At 42.2% G+C, this 27,866-nt stretch overlaps 1 protein-coding gene across 5 annotated transcripts; it reads right to left on the reverse strand.

Moving 5' to 3' along the window:
- Positions 1-82: 82 nt before the first annotated feature.
- Positions 83-27,681, reverse strand: CASS4 (Cas scaffold protein family member 4). 5 transcript variants are annotated; one of them, XM_013190531.3, is made up of 7 exons: positions 23,039-27,681; positions 10,353-10,781; positions 7,217-7,321; positions 6,055-6,201; positions 2,915-4,243; positions 2,032-2,091; positions 83-1,294 (listed from the first exon to the last, which is right to left on the reverse strand). In XM_013190531.3, the coding sequence occupies exons 1-7, from the start codon at positions 23,072-23,074 to the stop codon at positions 881-883; spliced, it is 2,520 nt and encodes an 839-aa protein (XP_013045985.3). In that variant the 5' UTR covers positions 23,075-27,681; the 3' UTR covers positions 83-880. The 5 variants fall into 5 exon arrangements, with proteins under 5 accessions (XP_013045985.3, XP_066834453.1, XP_013045989.3 ...); XM_066978352.1 differs by lacking the exon at positions 23,039-27,681 and adding an exon at positions 19,551-21,283 and having other exon boundaries at positions 10,353-10,899; XM_013190535.3 differs by lacking the exon at positions 23,039-27,681 and adding an exon at positions 19,557-21,282.
- Between the last annotated feature and the right edge of the window lie 185 nt (positions 27,682-27,866).

Below are 27,866 nucleotides of genomic sequence, written 5' to 3' on the forward strand. Positions count from 1 at the left end.
GCCCTGAGGTGGTGCACACAAATTCAGTGCCAAAGTGTGCTCCCACAGCACAACTCAAATAACATCGCCAGCGTGCTGGAGGTGCTTGTCCAAACCCTCGGTATTTACTGACTGAAACCTGCTTGCTCCATATTTACTGACTGAAACCAACTTGTTCCGAGGCAGAGCACCAGGAACAGCTCCTCGTGGCTGTACACGGCAAGGCAGAACCCCCAGTTTTCTGTCAGTGCTCAGATAATGAGCTGGAACGTTTCTGATTAATATCTATGCCATTCAGATTTCATCGTGTAATACACATTTGTACATTAAACAGCTGCAAAGCTAATTCTTCAGATACTTTTTTCCACCCCTAATTACAAGATTTGAGTCAAGTGCTCTAGAAACGATGATAGGTACACATAGCAATATCACAACTTACACAACAGCATGTTTAAATTTAAAGACAGACTTTACATACCCAAATAGAAAAACAAACAAAAAAAAAAGTAGGAAAATATATTTATCTGTATACAAATAAAAATAAAAAATAAAAATCAGATGATAAAGTTTGCTCGAATACACAGCAAACATTTCTGCCCCAACAGTAAGATGATAACACTTCTAGACAGTGTCTGAACAGCGGAGGAGAAAGTACAGATTTAATACTACAGATCCTCTCTGTCTCTGCCACTGTGTGGGTCCTCACCTGCTAAATGAGCATCAGTACCTGAGAGAGGATGACCTGGTAGGAATACTTGGGGATGACAACGTTGGCAGCACAGAGCTTCTTGTGCGCCCCTTGGTTCCTACACAAAGGGAGCAAAGAGAACTCTAATAATGAAGAGATTCAAGTTTTCACCACTGTTCTTAAAAAAAAAAAAAAAAAAAAAAAAAGCATCTTTCATTCCATCATTGCTCTAAACTGCTGCGTATATTTATACAGCTCATCATTTTGATTCTGAAGTTCCCTCATTGCATCTGCATTTGGATATTGTATTGCAGCATTTTTGGTGGCAAGAGCCAGGTTCTTCAAGAGGCTGCAAAACCGGCTGCTGCTGTGGAGAATGTCATTCCGAGCATCTCTTTCTTGAGTTTCCTGGCAGAGAGAATCCACTATCTTCTGTCCCACCATGATGATCAATTTGCTGTGGGATATAAAGACTTCAGGTGGCTGGTTATTGCTCAGACTATTATTAAATACAGCAATTGCCTTGTGAAGCGCACCAAAACACAGCCTACAATGTTCTGGAAGAGCTATTTTCTTTGCAGGCTCTTGCTTGCTTTGAATTACATTCTGTTTTGAAGATGGCAAAACCTAGAAAAGGGATTAAAAAAAAACACCACAGTAAATAGAGTCAGTTTGGTGTCACACTGGTTGTTTCTTTATTTGTTCTACTCTGTATTCTTTGCATGTTTCTTCACTTACAAGGAGTTATTTTAGTTAACGGGCTCCAAATTGCCCCAGCCTCAGCCCAGAATTTTTTTGGAATCATTTTTCTTCCTACAAAGTACTGTGCTTCCTAACACTGCTTTCTCCCAATTACCTTTTCCCTAAACAGATTTCACTGAATGCAATTTTAGTAATGGATAGATAGCACACAAAGTACTGTAGCTAAACATCAGTCCTTTATAGAGTCTGGAGTCAAGCTCTCAGGCAAAACACAGACTTGATTTTTAAAGGTACTGTCTTCATGAGGGTTATGAATGATTAAAACTGTACTATAATGGGAATCGATCTTTATACCAGTACATTACAAGATATTTTGAAATATAACCTTTCACAGCCTTATCCCAAATGATGTGCACAGGCAAACAGATAAAGAACAGTATGACTTTAACTTAGAGTAGTTCATTACATTTGAGGAAAATGTTTTGCATAGTTTTTCAGCACGTATTTGAAGAACTAGTTATGGGAAAATGAACTATGAGAAAACAAGTAGATCTTTATGTATAGATATGTGCTTCCAAACACAAATTATTTTGAATTTTAGCAAGCACAGAAATAAGGAAATACAAGTCCTTGTATGTAATAGTTTTCAAAGTCAGAAATACCTTTGGTTTTGAATCTGTACTCTTCTTTGACACTTCTTTACCTGAAATGATTTTCTGTGCCTGTTAAAAATCAAAGTGAAAGCAAAATTGAAATGGTTTGCATAAAATATGTGAGTATAAATATGTTTTTCCACTTACTTCAGGAGAAGTAACGTGAAATCTGTTTGCTTCATGTTATGGACTACAGTGATAAATGTATTGGAAGTGATATTATACAGTGATAAATATTGGAAGCAAATGCAGTTTTTTTCTACTAAAATATTAGTGTCAGGATCCTGCAAGGTCTAAGACTGAAATCAGCTTCAACAAAACAAAACATTTCCTATATTTTAAGGACAAGTCAACATTTCTTTGTAAAACCAATAAAGAGGAAGATTCTTAGCAGACATTTCAGTAATTATAAGAAAAATAATTCTAACAAATGTCCAAAATTATTCTAAGAAGCTTGATAACTCAGAGTTTAATTTGTTAAGTCAAAATTTTCTACAAAAGCCTAATACATTTCAAGTTAGAAAGTCAACGTTTCTCATATGATGATTTCAGAGCCAACAAATGAAATGTACAGGCAAGAAAACAACCACTAGTCTACGGAGAAGAAAAAAATTGCTAACTCCTAGCTAAAAGTTTGTGTTTTTTTTTTTTAATTAATTTGAGAGACTTTTAAATGGACAAGTTAAAAATTTTCTCTCACTGTTGTCTTGCTATGTGGGCAAATTCTCTAATGCCAGTTCTCTTTATTACTTAAAATTATTGGTCATTGCACCTGTGCCATCAAAAAGTAGTTGTGCAAACTGAAGTTTGCACTGATGCAAAGATAAAATAGTGCTAATGACTTAATGTCTGCAAAGAATCAAGAATATATGTAAAATCCTATCATACTAACCTGTAGTTGAACATATTCACAGTCCTCAATAGCATTTTCTTTTGTTTTCTCTTGGGAGACTTGACTTTGGTTCGGCTTGTCATGAGTACTTCTTTGAAGCGATTCTATTTCTATTCTTCTTGGCACTGGGATTTGTTTTGCCATTTTATATTCTGGGCTCACATTTGATTGCTTCATTTCTTGCTCCTTCTCACTCTTTCTGAAGAGAAGTTTTCCATTGGCAATGATGATGGATACAAATCTCTTGATATCATCTGGAATTGTGCGAGCTACCATAACAAAGCGATCAAGATCATCTGGGTTGTTCTGAGGTTTCCTGAGGACCAAAGCCTCCAGTGACCAGTTGCAGTTGTTTAGAGCTTCTCTCGTTTCTGTTAAGATTTTGAATGAGTTGAAAAGAATTTCCAGCTGTTTTTTAATTCTGGTCTGAAGATTATTATCAGTGACGTAGGAGGCATTTACCTTTATGGCTCGAGCAAAGGCCAAAAATTCTCCAAGTGATACTTTTATGTGATCAACCGCCCTATGAATTTCTTCAATGTTTTTCTCCAGGTGCTCCTGTAATCTCCACTTACTACTCACAAAAATCATTAAGCTAGCAACTGAGCTGGATACACCATGCTGCAGTCTAGTCAGTGTCTCTATGGCTACATCGAGATCCAGCTTAATTTCTTTGACAGGCTCTTCTGAGGACGACATAAACTCAGCAGAAGAGTTTGAGAATGTAGAGACAGTGCTGCTTCTGCTGTCCGCACTAGAAACAGATAATCTGTCGTGTTCTAATTTGGTGTCTCTTGAGATCTGGACTGGAACACGGTATGCCTGGTTTCCAGAACTGCTGTTGGGTTTTTCCCTCTCTTTCTTGGACTGCAAAGTGTTGGGCAAACCTTTAGGAATATCATAAACGTTCTCTCCAGAAGTCTGGTTCTCAGCCTTTGGATCCAGGTGACTTGAGGGTGCCTCACAGCTACCATTTTGTGGCAAAAGGAGCATGTCCCGTGGGGGTGGAATATCATAAAGAGGGACATCTGGAAACACTAATTTCCGTTGTGTTGGTGGAATATCGTATAACTGTGGGTTCACAACTTTGGCTTCAGTGCTTGTTGTTAGTGCCTTGTACCTGGCTGGGGGTATATCATATAGCGCCTGGTTCTCCAAGGAAGGGCCAGAAGGGCTCTGTTCTAAGCCCATTTTTTCAGGTGATACTGGAATATCATAAATCCATTCTGACTTTCGAGGGTTTGGCAGCGTATTGTAGTGGCCCCAGCTCTTTTTCTGAGATCCCTTCCCTGAAGCATTGGTTTCTCTTTTGGGAGGGACATCATACAACTGCAACAGAGTACACAGGATTTATGAGCAGTGTTTAAAAAAAAAAAAAAAAACTGAATTCTCGGAGTGTGCAAATGTATGTGACTCCAGTAATGTCAATGGAATCATACCATGAAAAGTCTAACCCATAGTTTTTATTTCCTTTCTAAAATGCACAAGCTGCACATATGAAGGTTAAAATATTTCAAGCACTAATGATTAAGTCATACAGCAGTATCCCCAACCAGTGAAATCTGTGGGATCTATCTTAGCATGGGACACTTTCATTTCATCATTTTATGAAATGACTATAAGAAAAGCTAAATATTAGCTTATTAGTAGGAAACGTTAGACACTCAGTTTTACAGAGTGAAGCAGGTAAGATTTTATTAACCTCTGTATAACAAAACACTTGATTTTTCAGTATCCCCACCCACATTCGTATGCATATGTTGACAAATAGAAGCCACCAATAGGCAGAACTAACCACTGTCGAATAGCTTCAGTAAGTTTAAATTTTTTACTTGATGGGTTTTCCTAAGATGCCTACAGATCTTATGCAATGCCTTAAAAAGATGTGTGCACAGCTGAAATCTATGAAATTGAAAATGCACACATAAGGACACTTCCTGTGTAAGAAGATCCAGACTAATACTAAGAGACACTTTGGAACAGATCATACGCAAATGCCTTACAAGCACAAAGCACAAGTAGGAAGGAGTGGAGGAGCTAGAGGTGTGTGTCACAACAAGAAACTACTGAAGGTACCACTGCATAATAAAAATTTTAGAAAGAACTGGCCAGGTCCTCTGCAGAAAATGTGCATGAGAAAGGGAGCGCAGACAAGGGTGTTTTAGACCAAAGCCAGCATTTTCTAAGCTTCCCCATGAATGAAGAATTCAAAGAAAAAATTGATTTTGGAAGCAATGATAAACTGTGTCTCCAAAAGGAAATCTGCTCCAGGCTGTTGCAGCTGGTTGGCACAGTTGTTAATAGCCATGAAGATGCCAGCAATGCCAGCCTCAATGAGCACTTACTCATATGCCAAGGTCCCCATTTTATTTTCACTGGGGAAACCACACTCTCTTCAAGTCTGGCTTCTCCAGCTGTGGTGCAGCCATGAACCTATGGCACTTCTCTTTAAGCCCACAAAATGATGCAGCCTCCAGTTTCCTGTGCTGGGCTGGTCTGCCCTGAAACCCTTCCCCAGCCCTAGGAGTGTCCACGCACATGTGCTAGGGAACCTGTCAAAATTGACTTGGATCCTAAAACTGTTCAGGAAAACTGAAATATTTGGCATTCAGCTAATAAAGAGTTTCCATTGAGAAATTTCCTCTGTTGTGAAGTTTCAGATCAGCCCTTTCTTCAAGAAGGGTGCTCCTCAAGCAGTGAGGAGGAGCTACCCCTCAGTACTGCCCCCAAAACCAAGCATGCAGCTCTCCCAGATGGAATGGCAGGAGTGCCGCGTGCAGGGGGAGGACTTTGTTTCTGTCTGCTTGAATACAGACAATCTGACATTCACTAACGCACAGTATTGAATTTGCTTTTCACACTGTCATAAAAAGAAGATAAGGCAAGAGATTTTGCTGCCTGCAGTCCAATATGCAAATACGTTTGCATTGGTAGTCCTCATCCTGGTAGGTACCCTGACTATCCAGGAGTCAGGCAGTATTTGTCCCCTTAATATAAAGGACAAAGTACTGCACTGAAGATGTGGTCTTATCCCTGTTATCCTCACCTACAAACGCGCTTGGGGGGAGGTTTAGCACGCATGCCCAACACCACAGTAGTAACAGAAGACTGTTCTCTCGTGTCCAACGAGTCGTACTTACACTGCCCACTGGCGAGTCTTTGTGGCTAACAGCTCCTGTCTTTTCTGGGCCGGGTGGGATGTTGTAAAGCTGCTGCTCTTCTTGGAAGCACTCGGTGGATCTGAGCAGCACAGAGCCCTTTCGTGCTGTGGGCGGAGTGGCAGCGCTCTGGCCAAAGGGAAAAACAAACAGGTTGGCTTCAATCCTTCCTAGAGCCCACCGAAGACTCCGCTGGTATCAAAGGCTTTCAGGTCATACAGCTTGGATCAGGGCTTGATCTGCTGGAGAGCTGCTGAAGTGCTTTTCTGCAGAGCTGGATAGGACGGGGGTGGGCACTAGGTGGTGCAAGGCAGCTGTCACCTGCAGCCTGGTGCTGGGGCTGAGCAGGATCACCCCGTTGATACAAAGCGGGTAGAACAAAGACATTTGTTGATGACTTGGTAATGAGTGAATTCAGGTGGGCTGAACCCTGCACTGCCAGCTGGTACCAGGGAGGATAAGGTGCCTGTGACTTGCTGTGATCCTGCACCCCCTCCCTTTGCATGGTGGGCAGTGGGATGGGGCTGGGACGCACCGCAGAGATACAGAGGGAATGGTGACCTTTTCTCTACACAGAGACAGGTTATCGAGAGGAAGATCACGAACCACGACACTCCAGTGGAAGACCTGATCAGCATATTGTCTTTCCTCTGAATGAGCTGGGGTTACATGATCTAATCCCTTGTATTTTGTTGCCCAGATGGTGGGTGGTGTGGGTGACGTTTAGGCTTTTTGTGCACACACTAGAGACATTTTGCAAACATCCTGAAATCTTCCTAGGCAAGAGACACAAAGAGACAAGATCCCTTTCCTGATGGATAGACCAAAGCAGAGAGGTTGGCCACTCTGATACTGGGAATTCACCTGTGGAAGAGTACCCCAGAGCTCAGTGATAGTAAAACTAAAAGTGTTTGTTAGAAACATAACCATGTTTAAGACACATTTATCTATAGTGTCTAACAAATTCAAAAGAGAACTGCTTTATGCTTTGAACTTCCCTAAAAGTATATGGTTTTCTGCCAAATTTTTGCAAAAAGCAAACAGGGAAATTCTAGAATTGAACCTTAAACCTTCAGATATGTTTCCGAGGGGAGGGAGGCGGGACGAGGTCCCAGCTGCATGGGGGGACCACGACAGGACTTACCCGCGTGAGCAGGGACTCGCGGCGCTGCGTGGAGGGAACGTCGTACACCTCGCTTCTGATGTTCGGGACTGAAGCCCGGGACGCTCTTGGGAGAGTAAACAGGTGCTTAGAGGGGAAGAAAAATATAATAATGAGGGAACTGCAGTGAGCAGTAGGCTCAGGACATCTTTGAAAACTCAACTAGCTGAATAGGCCACTTATAGGGAGCTCTTAAGTGATTAAAAACCTTTAGTTTTTAAAGTTTTATCCCTGATAGGGATAGAGAGGAGCTAACCTTACAAGCAGGCCTCATACTTTTTTACTTTGCCATCATTTCTGCTTTATTTCAGATAAGAACAGGCACATACGATTCAAAGAATCTGCGTTATTAGCCAAGGAAGGGGAAGGATTTGGAGAAAAATCAAGCTTCTGCTATCACTTAAATCTTACTGCCCAAAAGCAGAACCACTAAAAAAAGAAAGCAAGGGAATTTCTACTTCTTCAGTCTCAGAGAGCCATTAGGTCAGGCCGTATTTAGTAGGAGTAATGGCAGCAAAAAGATACAGGCTGAGATGCATTATTCTGTAATTACAAGGGATTTGGAAGGAGTAAACGTTTACCTTGATGTCCTGTCCAGCTCCGTAAACAGAAGTCTGATATGGGAATTACATTATTGAGGGCAATTACAAACTAATTCCCCTATTTGCTTAAAACATTGTTTTAAGAGCTATGACCAGATCTGTGGGACAATTAGTTAAGATGCCAAAATACGAGCGTTGGGAAAGGTCTTTTCATCAGCCTCAGAAACAGAGTTTTGTTCATTCAGCATGGTTTAGCCTGGGTCTCCATGGCTTGTTTACGAAGGGAGTATTGCAAACTACTGACCCACAGAAACGCTGCTGGAGATGAGGCATTAAAATAAATTATATAATATTGGAATTAGTGTTCTCCATCGTATAATAGTCGCAGCAACTAAATCTAGGGGAAACGTGGTAGGGGAACAAGACTCCTGGTTCACAACTGCTTGCTTTGTCTTTGTGAAAGCTCCTTGCTCCCATCTAAAGAAAAGAGAGTGAACACGGATCCCCTGAGTGCTTTACATCATGAGCCATCTTGCTTGCAAAACAACACTAACTGGCATTTTCAGATGGACAAGTCTTATTCAGTATACAGCAGAGGAAACTGAGGATCACATCTTACTGTAAAATGATTTGTTTCCTTTAACTGATAGCACGTTTGGTCACAGTAATGGAAGAAGATGCCCTAAGCTCTGGGCAACAAATAAAGTCACAATATTTTTATATAGGGTGAAAGCATACAGGCTTGGAGAGGTTTTGTTTTGTTTTATTGCTTTCAATCATCTCAAAAGACTTACAGTGGCTTTACCCAGCTGCTCAGGGAACAGCTGAGTATGCCAGGAGCTTTGCCAGTTGTCCTGTAGGATCTACCCGGGGCAGTCCAGAATGCTGCGGTGCATCTGCGTGCAGCTTGTGACCACCAAGGTACAGTTGTTGTAACAACAGCTGTGACGCTGTGCAGGAGGCAGCTCAGGCAAAGCTGAACTTCTGGATAATAAAAGCAGGTTAGGGCTTTTCTTTTCCCTTCCCTCTTACCCTGGTAGGGTAAACAAGGCACGTCCATGAAGTTACTGATACAGGTAAAGCCAATGATCTCTAATATTGGGCCATTCATTTGAACAGAGAGAAAGATGACAATTTCAGGGCCTGATTTGCTAGCACAATGTGGAAAATCTGGATTGATCTCATGATCTCACTTCAGTTTGCAAATGTCTTGCCTTCTTTAGGGTTAGGAATGCAGAGAAATCAGACCACCGCAACCGTACAAGGGTCTTTTGGAGCTATTTCTCTGTTTGAGCTTGCCTTTATGGTAGGTGTGCATGAGGTCTGGGTGTGCACCTCAGGTGCTGGAAATGTAGGTTTCAGTCACTAGAGATGCTCTGTATTTGTCCGTTTTCCAGCACCCATTTGCTGCACAGAAGAAACCAGCACCTCGGGTCCTGTAGCTTGCCTCCAACACAGCAGGAGGAAAGCTGGCCAGCTGAGTCCCATAGATCAGATGCTCATTAAAACAGCCTGAAAGGCTATGCAGTTCAGGGCCGAACGTCTTTCCTTTGCCAATTAACATTTCTAATGTGGTTTTCACACACAAAATAAAGAGCTACCCCAGGCTGAAGAGCTCATGGGACCGAACAAAAGCTTGCACTTGAAGTCCCTCCACACCTGCTCTATTTATCTTTTATTATAGAAGATTCCCCATTAATTTTATGCTGAAGAAAGCTCAAGTTTTTGATGTTAAGACACTTGATGTGACATTTAATGAAATTTCATTTTCCACTTCCACGTTTCATCTGAATGCCAAATGAAAGGAACGGGGAGGAAAAAAAAAAAAGCCAGGCCAGCAGCTGTAATGAAATCCTGGAAAACTGGGTTTACAGTTCCCCATAACTGGAGGGACTGGTGACTGCTCTCATCCCACCTACCCTGGTCACTGTCTCAGCACCAGTAAAAACAGGCTGGGAGAGAAACTGGTTCAGGCCCCATTCACTGTTGAACAACCCCGTGTTCTCCAGTGTGTCTAAAGTAGGTGTTTCTGCTTTGTGCAAGGGTAATGACAGCCTCGAACAGCTGAAGAGACAGCAGCACTCTGAGAAACTACATCAAAGCCAGCAGTCTCAAAGGACAAAATTTGTTTATTACGAATCATCTTCCTGTGCGGATGATTGCAAAGACCCCTTCATGTGCCAGAGGACGCTGGATAGATGCATGCTGTATGCAGCCAGGGGAGAAAGCTCTGGGTCTTGTTTAACTTCGGGACGGGTTTGTAAATCATTTCTAGATTCCCCCAAACAAACAGTATATTCTGTACTTCCTGCTGTACTTTACAGCTGCCTTAAACTGTCAAAAAGAGTGAGACACTACAGAATATGGAGACTCATATACTGCCCAGATCAGCCTTTCTCCCATAATGCTATAAATTGTGAGAGTTTATGGGAATTTCCTAAACACCATTTATTTGAATGACTTCGCTGCAAATTCCCCTGCATTTTTCAGGCCAATAGCCATTATTATTTCTCTTCTCCTAGGATTACTTTAATAGCAACAACATTTATTACTTTACTAGCCGCTGATACTCTTACCTGATGCGTTGAGCTTTGGGTCCGTTCATTGAGCAGCTGCGCAGCCAAGGCCGGTACCTGGTATATCCCTTGGGCAGGCAGAGTGCAGGCCCTAGCTGGTGGTTTCACCCACCCCTCCATCTTCTCGTATGTAGAGGATGCCACAGGAGGCTTGGGGACCGAGGGGACCTGGTAGATGTTCTGTTGGCCTGCTGGTGGCTCCGGGACATCGCCGTGGGTGGAAGGAGGCAGCGGGAGGGCCTGAGCGCCGGGCAGGAGCTGGAGGCGGTTGGCAGGAGCCAGGCCCTGCCTGCCATGAAGGGAGCATTTCCACCAGCCCTCACTGCCGATGACATTTTGGTCAAGAACCGTCAGGATGTCTCCTTTGCGGAAGGCCAGCTCATCCGAGCACTCCGCTTTGTTGTCGTAAAGCGCCTTTGCCAAGGTGTTCTGGAGAGAGAAAGCCATGGCGTTGTGCTGTTATGTTACGCTGACAGAAATGTTGTGCTAGTTTCCAGTTTGGTGTTCATCATCGCTTTAATTTCAGTTTAGTATAAAACCCGGTGGGCTGGAATTAAAGAACGTTTCTCAGCATTGGTTTCAGACTGTTAAATGTTTTCTAGCATCTGTCTACTATGTTGTGCAGCAATGGCATAATGCTGCTATGTGTTTCTTCATCACGGTTCCTACTGAGACTCTTGAAAGCAGAGCTAACGTTTATTGCTTGGATTTTATGAACACCATGCGATGAAAAATAGGTGGTTTCCCCCCACTGGCATTCTGTGGATTCTTTGTCAGAAGTCAGAGGAAATGCATCACCCCACTAAAAATAAAACTCACCCTCCCTGACCGCTACCTCATTTATCTGGGGCCTTCAGATGCACATGAAAAAGGTTAACTGTTTCTTACCTGAAAAAAGAAGCAAACACACACACTACTTATTTTCCCCCCAAAATTTTTTTTTCTTTTCAAAGCCTTATGAAGACAGACCTCTCACTAACATCAACACTGAGGAGTTTAATACGTGTCCATTGGTAATGCCAGTGGCAGGAACACTGCCAAAGACACAACCCCCAGCTGGGCCCATGTCATCCCCAAGCTGTGGAGCTGGATCCTACTGCTTCAGAGGATCCCAGGCTAACAATTTATGTGACACTTTAGCTCAGGGAGAAAAACCCAACTTTGTGCGTGGCGACACCAAATGAATTGATATCTCTGATAGCTGGTAAGTCTTCGAGGCAGGGCAGTGCATCCGTGAGCTTATCTTCAGGCACAAACACCTGAAGCAGCACCCACGCTCCTCTCCATGACACAGACATCACCATACACTGAAGACCGAAGTATTCAGCATCTTTCAGCATCTTCAGACAGCCATCTTACTGTTTATTTATTAAATATACAGGAAACCAAGGAAGAATAGAATAAGCAGCTTGCCTAAGATCACGGAAAATCTGTGAGATAGCAAATACTCATGTTTTCTAAGCTTCTTCACCACAGGACTGCCATACCTGTCTCAGCTGAAGCCTATATATGTGATGATCGTGTTTTATTTTTAGAATATTTATATTGGGTATGTTTACTCACTACAAGACAGGGGAGTGAAAGCAGTTGCAACAGGTAGCTTTATTAACCAGGTGCATTTGTGCAAAGGGTAGAAAGAACTGTGATGTAGTGTTTTTTAATACAACATACCATTTGTTTTCAGCTTTGAAATGTGACTGACTGCTTACCACTGGCTGTTCCAGCATTAATTTCTTATCAGAAAGTGCAAGTAATGTCCAAAAAGATAGTACCCAAATAGGAAACATGATGCCTTGTATTTTTATGCAGAGCATTTGCTGTAAAGAAACAGCTGGTTTGAAGCAGCAGCAGAAAGCCCATTTGCCAGCTCAGCTGATGAAAGTAGCTTGTTGTTAGCAGCACGCATTTCTTTGTGAGAATGGCCACGAACAATGGCCTTTTTATGATACATGGACTGGTCCATCAGCAGCTGTCAGAGACAGACAACTGTCCCATTTTCCTTGTGGCATAGTCTGATTAGTTTTGGCATGAACATGGTAGCCCACTTTCTATCTGGGCAGTGCCAAATGCTCTGAACCACCCATGCTGAAGCCAGGCTTTCAGGAATCTCATCACAGAGCGCAGCCCAGGGTGGGCTTTGGCTTCACATGTTACAGGTGAGAGGAGAATAAAAACAAAACAAAACAAAAAAAACACACTTGACCCCCCCCCCCCTTCCCCTGCCTTATCCAACTTTTCCTACTCTTCATCAGCAACACTCTAGACGTGGCTTGACATTTAGTCTCTTTTTGCTGGGCACTCTACAGATGCTGAAGGGCAGAGCCTCTTCTTAAGGTGCAAAGAAGATGTGTGTAGGAACAGAGGAATTCCATCCCCTTTGTGCAGACAGGCAGCTGAAGTACAAAGAGCCTTATCCAAGCTCAGGCAGGACATTGGTGGTAGAGCCAGGGCATCTGAACTCAGGAACTGAGCTCCTCTCTAATGCATTATACAACAAAACTTTTCTTTCAAGTTCCATTGAAACAAATAAGAGGAAATTTGGATCACGGTATGGTTTTAGGAGTCCAAATGTCAACATTTTCCCAAATAGTTCTTTCTTGTGGAATTAGCATACTGAGCCCAATTCATTAATTAACCTGTGTATGAAGTTACTCAAGTCTAATTTCAAATTGTATTTCTTTTACAGTAAGTGTGCTGATTTTCACTAGGTCAGAATCTGGCCCGTACACATCAGTGAGAATTTGTGTGCATCTAGGCTGCAACCTAGGTTATAAGAGTGAGGAGGTACTCTTCCCATCATTGATACTTCAACAACATTCAAACATGACTGCAACAAATATTAGCAAGAGCAATTACTCCAACTGTTCTCTTATCTCTCTTCCTAGACATTGCCAAGTCTGCTTCCATTGCCAAATGAATGAATCAAGAGAACAGCCAGGTCAGCATAAGCAACAGGGAAGTCTAAATTCCATTCAACAGCAAAGGTGTTCCACAGAAGCATCAAAAGCTCAACTGACCAACACTTCATTTAGCAAAGTCAGATGAACATATTCAGGAACAACCCCAGTGAACGAGAAGTTACATTTTAAACTTACAACGTGGAAATCAAACCTTTTCAACACACAGGATCTCTTTACTTGAAGCACACCGCCCACTCCTTTGATTTTGTCAATAGACACTGTGCAAACACCCGAGGTGAGACACCAGTTCGGAGCAGAACAGAGCAGTTCAAATTTTGAAAGGTAGCCCCTGATTTGTAGAGATCAAATTAGGGAGTATGGGCTCGCATCAGTTGGCAACGCGAATGCCCAAGAGCCTTTGAAATCTTCTCAATTGCAAGCCAACCATGAGGTTGGAAGAAAAAAAATAAGTAGAAGGAAACTTTGGAAATATCTGACCGAGCTGGAACAACAAGCCGGTTCTCTTAGATCATCTTGTATCCCATCCATAAGGCTGGAACCTGGGAAAATTAAGATTTTGAATAGTGAAGCAATGGAGACAAGCTCCAAGCTCCAGACTATAGAACATGAATGATTTGGGTGACTGTCAGACTTCTGCTGGCCAGCTGAGTTGTCAGAGGGAGAAATGAAATGGAAAAGCTCTTTCACCGAAGGCAGTGCTAAATCAAATTTCACGTTTCAGGACATAGGGTCAGTGTGATAGAGTTTGAGAGAAAGCCTTCTCCATTCGTTCTCAGTTTCAGTGTAAGCATATACACTGTATAGTTCTATTTCAAGAAGGGCAGAGAAACTCAGGTATTTTAATGAAGATTTCTTCTCCTTTTGCCTTGGAACTAGTCTCTGAAGGAGTTTTATAAAAGATAGAAATAGGTAAGAATATTAGTAATTTGTAACCACCAAACTAAAGGAAGGTCCCAGGCAAAACTCCTTCAAAAGAGATCTTCTATTTGCATCTTCATCTCACACTGCAATAGCAAAAACAAGAAAACCAAACCACAAAACACACAACCACCTTCTTCCTTTAAGCAGACTCTTCTGCCTGCTCTCAGTGTCCACAACCTGGCAGAAAGCTGCAGCAGCATGTAGTAAATCCAATCCAAGCAGCACCACACCACACCACCGAAGTAACTTAATTTCTGCTGAATGCTCAGCACCAAGAAACCAGAAGAAGGAACAACTTCACAATGTGAAAAACCAACAGGTCAAACAGGTCTGCCTTCATATCTTGCCCTTTGTTCCTCTACTTACAGGAGTAGTAAGTCCCCTTTATTGCTTCCTTTCTGAGCGTTCTGGTTACTTACCAGCCTCTCAGGACCTGGTGGTATGGAAACTGTACAAGTTTTGCTAGCTTTTTGGAGTCCCAGCTATGGCTTCAATGTGTATGAGCCCAGGATGCTGAAACAACTGTTGAAGATCAGCCTAATACTGGCAAAATAAAATTCAAACTCCCAGCGATGCCTAACATCACAGGTGCTTAGCTATTTTGTTGGATATGCATACAGGCGGAAAGCATTGAGCTAGCTCGCTTTTGTCCTGGAAAGTGCTATAGTTCTGGCAGCAGAGAGCACGCTAGGCATTAGCTGCTTTTCTGTGGAGTTTGAGGTAGTGCTGAACTCCACAGCGCTAGAAAAACCTACAGTGGCAGATAAGCTGGGTCAGTTATTAATGCCAAACTGTTTATGCTCATGTTCCACTGAATTTAAATCCTCAGCAATGCTCCCACAGGGAAGGTACAGTCACACCGAGTAAACCAAAGCTCTGCAAGGCTGGGTAAGGAACTTCCCCTTGCCCGTCCGAGCCCCGTTCCCTTCCCAGCACCCAGGCCCCATCCAGCCCCACAGCTCAGCATCCTCCGGGCTCCATCTGCTCACATTATGACACAGAGGGAGTTACTGAGAAGCTGCTGGATGCCAGAACCCTTCCAAATGGCTCGTTTATTGAGACACTTCTTATTGAGAAGCCATCCTAGCCAGCTGATTTTGTGATCGCAATAACAGTGGGAGCAATTCTGTGGATAAAAGTTAAGGTTATGTTTATAGCAGGTGAGCATCTGATCCAACAACACATCTAGCAAAGTATAACAAGCATATCCAGGGTTTTGGGGAACGAGGTCATCTGTAGTGCAGGCTCTGCCTTATCTAATGCGAGGTTATTTCTCAGAAATCGGGCCCTATCTGCACTTTCAGCTGCCTAGGACATATGTAAAGAATCACTGTGGCAGCCCCTTTCTGTCATGTAAGCAGAAACATTTCTGACCTGCCATTAACTATAAACAAGCCTCGCATTCCCAGGATCACAGAGACCTTATGGGATGCTTAGCTAGGAGGAAGCTGTGCTTCGGGGCCAGTGGGATCTGCATTTTTTCTTTATTACCAGAGGAGCGGAAACTAGCTGTCTAACACTGTCATCCACAAAATGCCATCTCAGGCCAGCTGTGCGTAGTTCATTATTTTATGAAATCTCATTAATGTGTCCTTGCAATGACCAGCACGTAATAAGCTCTAAAGCGATGTAGATGATATCAGTGTTTTTCTTCTTTGGTGTTTGTTGCTTCTTCCCTGTCATCCCATAAGCAGCCCTAAAAAAAAACACCCACAGACCTACTGTAAGATAAAGAACATCTTAAAAACCAGCGCATCACCACATGAGAAAGCACCTTGGCAGACAGTGCTGTTACTCTTCCCTCTCACTAAGCACGTTTTATCAAGATGACGACAGAGCACAGATCTAGAAAACAGAGCTTGCATCCTCTGCAACTTTTTTCTAAGTTGTTGCTCTCCCCCATACAGGATTCTGTGACCTTGTAACCGCAACGTAAATTAGTCACGTATGTTGAGCCAACCATAGTGAGTAGCTTTGCTGCATAAGAGCTCTGGTGACATGGGTTCGACTAAACTAGGTGTGAAGAAAAGTTCTTGTGTACCTGGAAGCGCACCTACTTCTACTGAATTTTAGATCAATTCATCTAATACAAGATCGTGGTAGGAACTTGCCCTTTAGGTTGGATTTTTTGCATCTTTATAGTTTGTACGTCCTTATCCTGCTCCCACTACAGAACAACACCTGAGAGGCTTCAGAATGAAAACTGTTAACTCATGCTTGTTAATACAGGAAAAAGGAGCCAGTAAAGCTAGTAATTGTACAAAGTTGTACAACTCTATGGTAAACAATTCCTATAGCCTCAGAACTGGAGTACTCACATAGGCTGGCATCTGTGCTCTGTGTATAGGATGAATGTCTGTGCTAAGGCAAAAAAAAAAAAAGTCAACCCACAACGTGAGAACATTATAAAATATTTACTGTTACTAAGCAATCCTGACCGCTTTTTTTATCCCTGTCTGTATCTTCAGCCTATAGCAATATGAAACAGAACCCATGCAAACATTGCTAGACAAAATCCTTCACAACTATCAAACAATCATTTTAGCTGCTTACCTACAAGTCTGCTAAAATCATTTCTGTACTCCCTTTCCCCTCAGTTCTCATTTGGAAACTCCAGGACTACTACATAATATTTCCTGTGACCCATGGGTACTCTAGTCCTGCATAGTATTTTCATTTTCAATTAAAAAGGCAAATATTTTTCATCTATTCTCTTAAATTTGCCTCTTAAAAGACCTATTGAGATAATCTAAACAAGATAATTTTTATTGTGGAAGCTTCTCTTGTGGATGAACACAAACATTTTTCCAACTTCTGTAGCTGCATTTTACATTTCAAGAAGTCTATAAGTTCTTTTGCTGCAAAAAAAAAAAAAAAAAGGACTTAAGTGTATTTGAGGAGAAGGAAAAGACCATTCAAGGCAGCGGGCTGTGTTTGCTATACAGCTATGTTCATGCCTCAGTGACACCCTCTGACATGTTTACAGAACCATTTCCAGTTAATCTCTTCACCTCTGGACAAAGCTGAAGAAATAAACATTCCCCTTGCCCTGCTAGCTGGGAAGATGCTTCACAACTAAGTCCCTTCCAAAGGGCAGGCCAATTTAGTCAATTTAAGTTTTACCCGAGTCAGTTAATTGCAGACAGAGCTCACATGTTCAACACATGCAGGAGAAGCTCTGGCATTAAGTGTTCGGATCTCTCTCTACATGCACGTGGCCTCCTTCTGGGTGCGGGGTTCGTACGGCCCTCTTGATGGGCAACATCATCTGCGGCTTGCAGAAGGTGCTCCTGCCTTTGTTTCAGAAAATAAGACTGTTCTTGTTATGCAGAATATCAAATCTTTTTGTATGAGCAAGGAATGAATGAATATCATGACTTGCTTTTATTGCCTATTCAGTGGGTTACTTGATTTTTGGAGGGTGGAAACACATGCTGATCGTCAGGTTTTAAGTCCTGAGTGGTCAGATCAGTTTTTGATGAAATAAAGAACTGATTTTTAAAAACTTAGATGGAAACTTCTGCAGATTCACATTTAGTCAGTCAAGCAGCGGTGGGAATCACGGGCCAGTTCTGTTAATTTCCCCCAACCACTCTTTCCCCCACAAGTGTTGCTAATCAAAGCCTGGCTGTATTAAGACCAACTGACACCCGCCCACCCTTTTGCATGCAATCAGGACTTCATTCCCACTCACTGTTTTCACATGGGCTCTCTTGCCCACGTTAAAAAAAAAAACAAACTGCTGTTTCCTGATATTTCAAAAATGAATATACGTATTTCTGGATTTTGTTTCCTCCTACTACCCAAAGGCTTTTGCTCATATGCTCCAATTAGTGTACTTTTTGCACTTTCCTAACCTTTTAGTATCTTAATTGCATTTTACTACAAAATTTATTTCCAAACATGGACTTAAAGACCTAGCAAGCGCTTCTAAGCAAAGAGCAGCTTAACAGGAATTCCTTGGAGCAGGGTCCATGCTGTCCTCTGCCTGCCCAGGGAACGGGCAAGAAATTCCTAGGATAAATTGTCTGGAACAAAAGAAAAATTATTCATTTGCGGTGACTGCTGTATATCCTTCCTCCTGAGTGCACAAGGGCGATGGGATGCCACCCCTGCCCCCTGCATGACTTGCAGCAGTTTCTGTGATTCTACTGATGCCGTGAAGGCAGCAGAAGTGACAGACAGAGGCTCCAGGAGGCTGCTCTCTCTGATTCATAATGAATCAGCAGCGACATTGCAACTCCCAAATGCTCTGGCTTCCTCTGTCTCCCTCACTGAAGTGATCTGCCCAAAAAATTACGATTCTTTTTTTTTTCCCCCCCTCTGAAACAGCCCTTTCGGACGAAATTTAATTTCTCTGAAGTTTTAACTTTCCTCAATGAAAAGAAGTAGGTGGGTTTCCACCAGCCCCGATGACTGGGGCACAGCACCACTCCCGTGCAGCAGCTGCACGTTGCCGCCGCGCTGTCATTAACTCGGGGCACATGGGGACTGCGTAGGTCCCTGCCCTGAGTCGCAGCTGCCAGAGATCAGCTGTAATGCCAGACTGAAAGATTCACTTAGCCTCACAGCCAAATAAATTTTGCTTAGCACAAAGCAAGCTAAAGCTGTCTGCATGTGCATGGCTCTGGAAATCTGGGACAAAACACTTACATGTAACTGTAAATGGGATTTGATCTATCCACTTACTTCCCCCTTCTCCCAGAACAAAGCAGTATTTCCTAAAAATGAATAGAGCCACCACTCCTTTCCTCTTCTGAGCTTCAGTTCTCTTTGCAGAAGATCTGTAGGACGTAGTCAATCACTATCCTAGAGTGCACAGACTTTCCCATACTCACATGACATGCATTCAAATGACCTTACATTTCTTCATCGGGGTGACTCAAGCTGTTAAAATATTTTCTTTATTCATATCCTAGTAATTGGTAACAGATTGACATCAAGAATACAGCATCCTCTTTCTTAGGAGGTAGAACTGAAACTGTTGTTATTTGCACGCATTATTTCCAATCAGATGGGGAAGGCAAAGGGCATCCTCATAGCCACCCAGTGTCATTCACTATAACTTTATAGTAAGGTACATTACTGCCTAATATTCATGGTGCAAAAGCTCACCCTTCTGAGACATACTGTTCTTTAAAAAAAAAGATTTTTTTTTCCCCCCAGCTAAATTCAGACTGTGTTATAAAAAATAAGACCATGTATTTTGTTAGTAACTCATTTACAAGATCAACAGCGTGCTTTGAGAAGCAGCCCAGGCAGATCCAGGTCTAATGCCAGACACGCCTTTGTTACAACTGAGATAAACAATGCAGTTAAATTCATTGCAACAGAAATAAAATAATCTAGTACTTACACTGACCTTCATTCTGTTGTCTCCTATTTCCCTGTTACTCCATCACCTAAAACAGGAGGATGTGCTCTCTCCCAGCCCTTTCTCTCTCCGTCCAGCTTGGCAGAGCAGGCAGGAGTCCTCCAGGGGCTGGCTGGAAGCCTGGAAAGCAAACGCTCAGCCTCCCTCCACCTACCACTGCCTTTGCTAGGAGCTCAGGAGGAAAGCAGCTATTGGGAACGAAGGGAGTTAATTACGTAGCAAAATTATCTCCGTGGTGCAATTGGCTTGCAGCTGCTGATGTTAATGAGGGCCTGCTACAGGACACCCAGATGTCCCTCCTGCAGAGCCCCCCGGGAAATGCCTTTTCTGTTTTACAACTGCATCTTCGCAGACAAACAGAGGGTGGTGGGGATGAACCAGAAAGTGATTTTACGGAATTTTGCAGCATCATTTGTTACTGCTGTTATATTGTATTAAAAAATAAATAAATTATAAACCTTGAAATCTTCATATTTCTCACAAACTGAACAGATCTTCTTTGTAGTTATGGAAATCACTGTGAAATAATCACTTTCTTTAGAGGCACAAAACCTGAGGAGGAGAGCTAAACATTAACTGTGGGTGAAAGGTTTTGTTTCTTCGATTCCTAAAAATTGTTTAATGTTGTTCAACAATAGTTGCTATTTAAAATTTTTCATAGTTGCTATTTGCTCAGCAGGAGCTCCGTCCAGGTTATTCTTATGCAAATGAGCAGGTTTTACTGATTTGTGCTTGTTAATATCTTTCTTAACTTCAAAGCTTTTTACACTTCTACTAATTTTGCTTTTGTGTTCACTGCTTTTTCTCTGGCTACAGTGTTTTCCTTCCTCTTTCAACATCAGCTTTAAGATGAAATTAGATACTCACTCCCACACCCACAATCACTTGGCTCAGACGCAATGCATCTTAAACACTAAATGTTGAATTGAAAATGCTTTCTCAACAAAATCCACACCTTTGGGCTAGGGCTTGTAAGAGACAAGCAGTTGTCCAAATGAGAGAGAATCGTCAGCACAACTCATTTGAATGCTTTTGGGGTCCTTCTTTCCTCCTTTCCTTCCTGCAGCCAGCCTTTTTATTAGCCTGAACACCCCGCTTCATGCAGAAGATAAAGAACAGGCGCTCGTTTTCTACCCAGGAATTTCCAAGGTGCCACCAGCGTTTGAGGTGTTCCAGAAACACGAGTAACAGCACTGCCACAAAACTGCCTTCACATACAATTAAATGTTCTCTTGAGTTGATCCCAGGCAGGATCCCTGGCGTGCTGGGGCAGGGACACCCCAAGGGACTGTGGCTGCGGGTGACCCGCGCTGGGGCAGTCGGGGAGCAGAGGCAGGGACCACCGCACCCCAGCCCCAACCCCCTGCGCTGAGAGGGGCTGGGGGAACGAGTCTGCCCCACACAAAACCAAGGCACGTTGAGATTGAGAAGGGGGAGAAGAGCTCTTTACGTAACTGCTTGCTTAATTGTCTGTGGTTTTTGTCTTTCCCAATACCCAAATCTGTGATTAGAAGTGTGGCTAATTGGCAATAAATTAAATGATGCAAAAATTCCCTGTGTTGAAGCTGTTTTGCCCATGGCAGTCTTACCTCTAAGATTTCCCCCAGGAAAGATGGGCATTGAGTCTGCTTCTACCTGACTGCTTCCCTGAGAGTAGCCCAAAATGTAGTACCCCAGGCCCAGAAAAATGCAGACTTTACCATTCTGTCTTGTATTTCCTCTTGGCTGTTTAAATAACTCCCTGCTCAATGTGTTAGCTGTGGTCTGAAGCACGTCTTTGCTCCAGGTTTGCGATGGAGTCCGGGTGGGTGGCAGCAGGCACCCTGGGGACTGAGGGCTGTGGGTATCCCTATTCCCCAGGTGCAGAGGAGCTCGCAGAAACAAGCATTCACTCACGCACTTGTTTGTGGAAAAGACAGGAATATATAAACTGAGCTTTTTGGAAGGAGAGGAAAATGTCAGATCAACTTAACACGTGCTGAAGAAATGCTCCTGTTTTTCTTTTGGCAGCAGCACAGAAAATGTTGTCCAGCAATGAGAAAGCTATTTCCCAAGCACAGCCTGTCATGCTAACGTGCTTTAAATTGCACCAAGATGTGCAACATTTCCTGCGCGGACTGTCGCAGGTGCAACAAGGAAGAAATAACATCATTTCTCTGCGTGTGATCTCAGACTGAACTCATTTTCAGAAGTGGTTTTCCATGTGGAGATGGAAGAGTTGGGGCACAGCAGTAATGGCAAAGCATCACCTGTCATAGGAAAACTACTGATGGTACTTCGAGAAGTCCAGCTAGTCGGAAAAACAACATCCTTTGACTTTCAGTACTAAGCATAGCATTCAGATATTATAATGAACAGTACTGTATGATATTCCCTCCTAAATAGTTCATAAATGATACAGCAGAAAGAAATTTGTCTCTTTCTAGTTACTATTGGCCCTGAATTTGGCTGGGTATGGTGTGGCTGTTTCTAAGGTCCTCGGACTAGAACTGGGAACCAGCTTGCTACCATTACATTTATTTAGCCATCAGCAAGCCATTTAGAAAGCCTGAAAATAGCATTCCCAGAAATAGACATGCTCTTTGTATAGATGTCCTGCATCAGGTTCTGATGATTTAACACAATTGTCCTCATACCTTTACATGCCTCAATGGAAAATTCGGAGTGCAACGAATGGCTCATCGAGATAGTACTAACCTCCCCCGCACACCTAGTTTTGTATCAAATTTCCAGGCAGCAGTTTCTTTACAGTAAATATTGAGACCAGGGTGAAAAGAATTACACTGCTTAGTAGACTCTCAGACTCACAGACAGTAGGATAATCAAAGCATTGAATTAGGAATTGAGACTTCAGCATTCTCTGACCCTTACAGCTGCAGCAGGCTGTTTTATCTCTCTATATAAAAATATATATTAGGTACAATTTGAATATATAAGTAAATGTGGAAAACCTCATAAACTAGTTTCAGTCTTTCAAAAGCATCAGAGATAATATTTTGAACCTTTTCCTGTTTTACATGTAATGTAGGGAAATTATCTAATCATGCAATTGTTCATCTGGAGTATCCCCTTAAGTCTTGAGCAACATAACAGCGTACCAAATGTTATTACAGAACAGCAAGAAGACATGGAACCTTGTGGTTATATATTTATTATTTCACAAGTGAGCTTATTTACAGGTATTTGCTGTTGGGAATCTTGCTTTATTTGGAGTCCTGCTCAAGAAGACATTTCTTCCAGTTAATGGCTTTGTCACAACAAAAAGCACAGAGGCATTAGGTACGTTAGCATCCTAAGAGCCCTCCCTCATCCCTCAGGATGAGAATAACAAACACGTCCAACGTCACATAGCATAATGTTGAATTCAAACGTCAAACCTTACTCTAGAACATATATATTTTAATTCTGTGCTGTACTCAAATCAAAAACAATAACAACAACAACGACCAAAAAAAAACCAACAGGCATACCTTTGCAGTTCTGTTGCTGCTGCTGTTTTTATCCATAGTTGTCACTCACCAGCAGTGTCACTTGGAGCAATACAGATAATTACCGCGGGGAGAAGAGCCCTCAGCTTTGCACAGTCACTGTGTGCCAGGAACTACATCTCAAGAAAAGACATCTGACAGCTCTACCCTTAAAAGCATTTAGGAATGTGTGCAAAAGATTCTCATGAAAGACAGTTTTTGCCACAGCAGATAAGATGAAATAGAAAAGAAAACAAAGCAGAAAAACCCTGTTAGCGTTCAGAACTGAGAGAAAAGTCTGTCTGCAAGTGGAATTTTCCTTGATCTCTCTGTCACCAACTTGTCGCAATTAACCGCAGTCAGAAGTCTCACCCTTCTTCTTTGCTACATGTTCCTGTATTTCCTCTTTTAGAAATGCAATGAATACAAGAGTACTACGTACTACAAGAGGCTGCACAATGCTGGATGGAAATAAGACTGCCACAGTCATATCAATCCAGGATTTCTAAGCCAGCATTTTGCATGCTTTCCGAAGCTGTCTCATCATTTAAGGCACCGTTTCTGATATATATGAAAGAGCTTGTGAAAATCTTATATATTTCCATACATACTTGGGGGTGAATTACATGTGGAAGACTTCTCCTAGCTGCACCAAGGCTTAAACATACACGGAAAGCACATGCACAGGCTTCAGCTCGTCCTGATGCCCTGGTCAGTGAGCAGAGCAGTTTTGCTGCAGCATTTGAAGGGCCTGTTCCAGCCACATGGACAACTTCCTATCCCAAGGTGCAATTTTCTCAACTAATTCTCCTTTATTACACTTTGCTTTTTCCTGGGGTTCGGTCTCACACGGCAGCCTCTGTGTCCAGGAAATGAGGGATATTTCCCCCAGACCACTCTGCCCTCTTAAGCAGAGTTTGAAATCTGTCTCAATGGGTAGCAAGCGAGCCAAATTCCAGCAGTGCCCCTTTAGGAACGAGCTTCCCTAGATCCCTGTGCCAGTTACTGACTGCCAAGTCAGGGTGCCAAGGAGTGCTGGCAGGCCAAGGTACAAACCCACGATTAAGATTTGTCTCCAGAGCTGCTTGGCTTTTGGCTAGGCACAGCTCGCTGGCCTAATGCATTAGCTGCGGCATTACCTCACCACGTTTTCATGATGAATTCTTCTGAGCCAGTTATACACCAGATGCATCCAACTGACTTTCAGGCAGGTGACGGAGACTTCCTTGAGAAGACAAATCCCGAGCATGACTGTGCCTCTGTGAGCGCAGGAGCGCAGCGGGATGTAGCTACTGGGAGTACAGACCGCGAAACTGGGGGAGGGCAAGCAGCTGCTCTGGAATTTGTTGATTAATAGAGGAACTGATATTCATTTCAAGCCACTCCTGTGTGAGGAGTAGGCAAATTGTGGTTGTATTTCCCTGCCTCATTTCAAACCAGTGCTCCAACAAAGCAAAGTGACAGGCAGTTTGAAGCTCTCCCTTCCTAAGGGCTTCCCAAGTGAAACAGGCTGTCATCAACGTACAGGCCAGCACTGCTTCTTGCCTCAGCTGGGCTACTACAATTAATGATTAGAGATTACCTTCTGTAATGCAAGGATTAAAGAGATCAAACCCTGAATGCATGGTAAGGCATTCCTTTGCCAAAGGAGGATTGCCTAAACTGTGAGAATGAGAGAGGAAATTGGTGTTTGCTGATCAACAAGAGTCTCGCCAGTGGAGTCTAAGTTGCCTTCCAATGGAAGATCCCTTTTTCTTGGAAGGGCGTCAGGTCACTGCTGCCTCTTTGGCATGTGCTTGAACCCATGGCAACTCACAATCTTGGGCAAGCATTTGGTTTTGCAAAAGCTTGTTTATACATTTGCTTCCTCATTTTTTTTTTTTTTTTTTTTTTTTTCCCTGGAAGCAAAGCTGCCTTCAAGCTTTGAGGAGCAAAGAGCTTAAACCAGGGTAATTACAGAGTTTGTTAGCCTCAGATAGATTCTGGAAGGTCCTAAAAACAGCGTCTGAAAAACAAAGGTACAGGGTTAGCTAATTACTGTACTTGAGCAGGCAGGTGTCTCTTCACTTTCTAAAGAATACTAAGGAGCGCTTAGGAGTACCAGGAGGCGGCTTCCTACAGCCCCCAAGTCCTTTCCCACCATATCTCATGGTATCTCCCATGGAATCCCACTGAGCTGTTTAAGGAAGAAATGTAGACAGTGGTAGAGGATGTTTTACCAAAACGGCCAAAAATAGATGTTTTCTCCCATATAAGAGGTTTACTAAGCTTGCTATCTATTATCATGGACAAAACAGCAGCAGGGATGCTCTCTTTACCAGCTGTGTTAGTCCAAATGCACGAGACTCGCTTAACACTAGTTTGAATGTATCAAGAAAAACCAATTCCAAAACAGGCCCCCAAGAAATCAAACACAGTTACAAGGCTGGGTTGTAACCTTCGTTAAGATAAACAGCTGTTCTGAAGCTGCTAGTAATATGCATGATTGACAGACACCATCGGATCTGTCTACTCTCGAGAGCAGTGGTGAGTTCAGCAAAAACCACTTGTACGATTGTATCACTTAAGAGTAGGTAAAGGTTTAGAAACAGTCTTTGTCTTCCTAACGCTCATCCTGGAAACAACCCAAATATTGGAACATATATATTTTTTCCTCCCAGCTGCATTACAGAAGCTTAGAGCACAAGGATAACAACAAACAGCATTTTTGAGAAGGTAATTTCTCTTGATATAGCTCTGAACAAGTCTGCTTGTAGGCAAGCTTAATTTGCCTCGTCAATTTTACTCAAATTTCAGTACACTAAAAACAATCCTCTCCTTGTATCAGAGAAGATATTCCAGTAGGCAGGAGAAGGTAGATCGGTTATCCTCCCTAACCTACATTCTCTGTACCCTCACTACCCTTGAACGTTTGATAGCGGTTCCTCAGGCTAAACATGCTCAACCTTACTTCCTTGCTCTTGGTTCAGCTGCTCATAGGCTCCCCAAACTGTAAGTAGTTTCAGGTCACCTGCCTTTTCATATAGTTATACCGTGCATTCATGACTCCAATTATCTGAAAAAAAACAAACTTATTTTTATTCAGGTAGAGGACATCCTATTTACTCTAAAGCCTGTAGATTTTTTTTTCTTGTATTTTGTCGTTCTAGATCCACGTTGCTCTCTGAACCCCTTCAAAATCTCTTGTATTTTTCAAGCCATCTACATAAGTAATGGAACAAGCTAACTAATTTGGCAAATAACTTACTATTCTTACTGTGAAAAACAAGGCCTCTTACTCTAATTATCTACAGAAATCAAGCTATTTAAAGCAAATCAATATGAACATCCTGCAGCCAAGTGCACCTCAATTTTCTCTCTGCAACAACCATTGAAATTTTTATAAAAAAGTAGTGCTGAAAGACAAAAATCAAAAAAAGGGGCTTATTTCAGGATGTTTTTAACAGATTAAATCTCTAAATGGAATTAAGGAAGCTCAAAGTGAAAGCTAGCATGCTGCTAACTTATCAACTTTAGCAGTGGTTTAGTATCTAAAACACCAAAATAGTGTTTTAAAAATAAGAGAGTCCAAAGACCAGTAACAAATGAGTTGCTTACAGACAGCTTCTTTAACAGAATAGGAACAAATGCTGCACTCCAATAAAGAATTATCACTAACAATTTAGCTGACTGGTTTTAATGTCGGAGGGCTGTTGCTGCTGAGATAGTATAGCACACGCTTGCAACTGCGTCAAGACTTCCCTTTTCCTGCCCACCAAGCTCCAGTTCTCCTTATTCCTCCAACAAAAAGCCACCAGAACCACCATCTTATGCCTCCCATGTTTCTAAAGTTTTAGAAACTTGAAGGGAGGCAGAGGAAGGAAGAGGATTGCTAAGCCTAAGAAATTTGTTTTGCATAGCTGAAGCATTCAAGAACATTAAATTTCATTCTCTACTTTTTGCGAACGGAACACCCCATATTCTGTACTGCAAGTCTATGATTATGCCTGATCCAAATGTAGTACAACAGATTAATTCACCAAGCTGTAACATGTCCCCAGATCATATCCTTCCAGCGTTCAATTTGTCCTTTGTTACAAAGAAAATAAAACTAATACATTTCCTTCTTTATATATTAAACAACTTTTAAAAAAGGTAATCTTTATTTACAGACAAAACCTGTATCCCTCATCAGCCCTTGAACAAGACACTTAATCAGTGGCAATGCTTAATCCAGCAGTAACAAAATAACCTTACATTTAAAGATGCTAGTGAAAGCAAGTGCTGAGCTTATGGCTAAAGAAAAGTTCTCACACATGAAGCTCAGAAGTACTGTTCCACTAAGCTGCAGACAGAATACTTGAACGAATACGCTTAAAACTGCACAGGCCAGATAATAAAATATCTGTAAGAATAAGTAGTGAATTTTCAAACTTACAGAAGGTTTAAGCTCAGATTTTTTTAAGGATCTGTACTTCTGTTAAATATGGTAAGGTCTGGGAAACTTGCACTGTTAGAGATAATTAGAAGAAACAGTGAGTCTGGGTTTTTGAACTAAAAAAAAATCATTCAAGTGCTATATAACAGAAAATTTCTAAGTAAAATGAAGCAAAGTGACTCTTCTGAGGTACACATATGAAAATTAATATGCACAAGTTTCTGTTTCTGAGGGGTTACTAAAGGTGTCTCTGTCAAATTATTCTCATGTTCATGTGCTGCAGCACTGCCCCAATTTATAGCTGCAATGTGGATATTCCTTGAATTTGAGATTACACTCGTTAAGATAAATTCCAAAGAAGACAAGATTTCAATTCTGAGTTTTAATATCAGAACTAGAACACCATTGCTTGAA

This window comes from Anser cygnoides, chromosome 16 (assembly GCF_040182565.1).
Source record: "Anser cygnoides isolate HZ-2024a breed goose chromosome 16, Taihu_goose_T2T_genome, whole genome shotgun sequence".
Classification (NCBI taxonomy): domain Eukaryota; kingdom Metazoa; phylum Chordata; class Aves; order Anseriformes; family Anatidae; genus Anser; species Anser cygnoides.